This window comes from Bison bison, unplaced genomic scaffold, assembly GCF_000754665.1.
Source record: "Bison bison bison isolate TAMUID 2011002044 unplaced genomic scaffold, Bison_UMD1.0 scf7180017864345, whole genome shotgun sequence".
Lineage (NCBI taxonomy): Eukaryota > Metazoa > Chordata > Mammalia > Artiodactyla > Bovidae > Bison > Bison bison.
The window spans coordinates 4,267,314-4,270,616 of record NW_011494917.1 but is presented as its reverse complement, the minus strand read 5'-3'; the positions used below and the strand labels follow the sequence as shown (position 1 = coordinate 4,270,616).

The window sequence follows — 3,303 nt, the reverse complement described above, 5'->3', positions numbered from 1 at the left end:
AATATGTAAATAAATCAAATGAACATGTTGAACATCTTTAATTTATACAATGTTGTATGTCAAATACATTTCAATTAAAAAAAAAAGAAACTCATGACTCATAGTTTTGAGTTGAAACACCAAGTTATTTTACTTTTCTTAGAACGACAGAAGATAGAAAATGGCAATGCATAAAATTAAAGGAAACGAGACCTAACAAGAAGGCTAGTAAGCAGCCTACAAAAACCAGCTGACATTTTTTTTTGGTAGGTCAAAGCTCATCAAATATCACCATTTCATTTGATTCAAGTTTGAGTGAACCCAATTAAGATCTGACTAGAACAGGGGCCATGCAAGAAGCACTGTGAAGACAGTGACCGGGTAAAGAGATGGGGTTAAAGGAGAGAAACACAACACTGGCCACTTTGTCATTAAAAGTGGCGTCTTTCCTAAACCACAAACATGGGTGCTCTGGTAATCTGTGTTTTGTTTATTTAGGATCGAATGTGGAGAAAGAATCGTTCTTTACATGAAAAAAATGCTTGTGTCGGAACAGACCTGAACAGGAACTTTGCCTCCAAACACTGGTGTGGTAGGTTGTTTGCTTAAACTCTAGCAACGTCTCTTCATTTAAAAGGCGATATTCCTAAAAACCCATTGCTGCTGCTACTAAGTCACTTCAGTCATGTCCGACCCTGTGCAACCCCAGAGACAGAAGCCCACCAGATTCCCCCGACCCTGGGATTCTCCAGGCAAGAACACTGGAGTGGGTTGCCATTTCCTTCTCCAATGCATGAAAGTGAAAAGTGAAAGTGAAGTCACTCAGTTGTGTCCGACTCTTTGCGACCCCATGGACTGCAGCCTACCATTAATTCAAGCTAATTAGAGGGGAGGACTCTCTGAATCAGGAAATAATTGAAATAAGAAATTTTTTGCTTAATGCAATGATGTGAAGGTTGGCTAAAATCAGCAGGACATCCTTAACCTGTGCTCCTTGTTTTAATAGTCATGTCTTTAAAAGAAGGCAGTTGGACCAGTTCTGTAAGGTTCTTTCTAGCTTCAAAGTTCTAAAATTCTTTTTCTCTAGAATCATAAGGAATTGACCGCTAAATTTCCTACTTTCATAAACAAATAGCTTTCATTATGAGGATATCAAAGACAAGAGTTGGATGGGTACCTCTTGTTTTCAATTGTTTAGGAAAATATTTACTTCTATAGTGTTGCAAAACCTTTGTTTGTTTGTTTGGCTTGTGAAATCTTAGTTTTCCCGACGAGGACTAGGGATCAGACCTGTACCCCCTGCAGTGGAAGTGCAGAGTCCTAACCATTGGATGGCCAGGGAAGTCCCCAAACATTTTGTGTTCCCTCTTACCATTCACTTTCTTAAGTTCTTTCTTTCATGAATATCATAAAGAGAAACTTGTGTTCAGCACAGTAGGAATTCCTTGTTCCTTGATTCAAATGAGTTACAGTACTCAGTGAACACTGACTTGGGCTTTCAAGGATATTGTCTGCTCTCAGGGAGGTAGGTGTTAGTTCACCCACCCTCCAAGGGTATTTCATAGTTGCTACATTTGGGAAACAACTACAAAGCTAAACAATGAGCTGGAGTCATCTATATTTTTGAAAGTGGGAGCATGTGGCTCTATGAGGACACCATAGAGGGAGCAAAGCTGTTGAAGCCACGCAAATAGCCTCTTCTTCCCATTCCTTTACCGTACGCAGTCATAGCCACATGATCCTCTGTATTTCCTTTAGAAAAGAAGTGCTGCCTGCTAAGCTGCTTCAGTCGTGTCTGACTCTCTGCAACCTCATGGACTGTAGCCCACCAGGCTCCTCTGTCCATGGGATTCTCCAGGAAAGCATCCTGGAGTGGGTTGCCATTTCCTCTTCCAGGGGATCTTCCGGACTCAGGGATTGAACCCATGTCTTTTATGTCTCCTGCATTAGCAGGTGGGTTCTTTACCACTAGTGCCGCCTGGGAAGCCCAGGTGAAAACTCATAATTTCATCATTGTCACAATGTATCAGGTTGGCCAAAACCTTCATTCCAGTAAGAGCTTAAGGACAAACCTGAATGAACTTTTTGGCCAACCTAATAGATACAAAAACTTCACAATAGAGTACTTTTTTCTTGATTTCCTCTTCCCTCTTCAGTCAGAAACTCCATGAGGGTAAGGACGATTATCCATTACCTAGCTCGGTACCTGGCACGTAGAGCAGGTCTCAGAAAGTTATTCAAATGAGTCTGTGCATTCTAAGAAAGCCACAGACATAGTAAGAAAACACAGGAAATAATAGCTGATCCTGCCTCAGGCTCAAGGGAATCATTTAGTGGTTTCTTTGTAAAAGCCATCATTAAGATTGTCCAATAAAAGTGCCCACCGAAGCATAAAGACCCCCATGGGCAGTAATAACTGGAGAGGGAGTCAGAGAAGCAGCAGCTAATTATCAAAGGCCTCTGAATAAACAGAGCTGACAGTTGCTAAGTGGTGAGTAGTTTATATACTTCATCCCCTGGGTTTCATTATCTACACATCATTGATGAAGAAACCCAGACTTGAAAAGGTTAAGTCCCTTGCTCAAGAGCACAGAGCTAGGAGGCGGCAGAGCTAAGATATAAAGCCAGGCTGCCTGGCTTCAAATTTGCTGAAATTCTTCTGAGTCTGACAATCACTCTTCAGACATAAGTTCCTTTTTGAAACTCCTTTTATCTGCAAGCTTTTTTTGTTTGTTTGTTTTTTACTACTCTATTTTACCTAATGTTTTTTATGGTGAAATTAATGTTACCTAATTTGAATAACCAAGTAGTCAAAATATCTTCTGTTATTGTCATCAAAAAATATCTCAGACCCCTGTTAGGCCTGCGGTTGTATTACTATATGTCACAAGAGTTAAAAGCAGGAATAGAAGCAGCAGTAATATATTATACATAAGAGAGATTTCCAAATAAAAAAAAACAGTAAGGAACTCTTTTTTTTTTTTTTTTTTTGCTGAGTGCCCCAGAATCTCTTCAGTACTTTATGAGCAAGACAGTGAGAAAAAAAGAATGAAATTTTATCTCTTCCTTCTCCCTACAACTATTAATAGAATGTGTCTTTATAATTGGAGAAGGCGATGGCACCCCACTCCAGTACTCTTGCCTGGAAAATCCCATGGACGGAGGAGCCTGGTGGGCTGTAGTCCATGGGGTCGCTAAGAGTCGGACACAACTGAGCGACTTCACTTTCACTTTTCACTTTCATGCATTGGAGAAGGAAATGGCAACCCACTCCAGTGTTCTTGCCTGGAGAATCCCAGGGACAGTGGAGCCTGGTGGGCTGCT

The 3,303-nt window shown here is 40.8% G+C and overlaps 1 protein-coding gene across 2 annotated transcripts in view; it reads left to right on the top strand.

The window, feature by feature from the left end:
* The window catches only part of CPB2 (carboxypeptidase B2 (plasma)), a 59,008-nt gene that overhangs the window by 40,789 nt on the left and 14,916 nt on the right, over positions 1-3,303 (top strand). For both annotated transcript variants that reach the window (XM_010854632.1, XM_010854633.1), the window contains one exon: positions 478-571. In XM_010854632.1, coding sequence (XP_010852934.1) covers positions 478-571 — 94 coding nt within the window. The remainder of the gene's footprint in view (positions 1-477; positions 572-3,303) is intronic.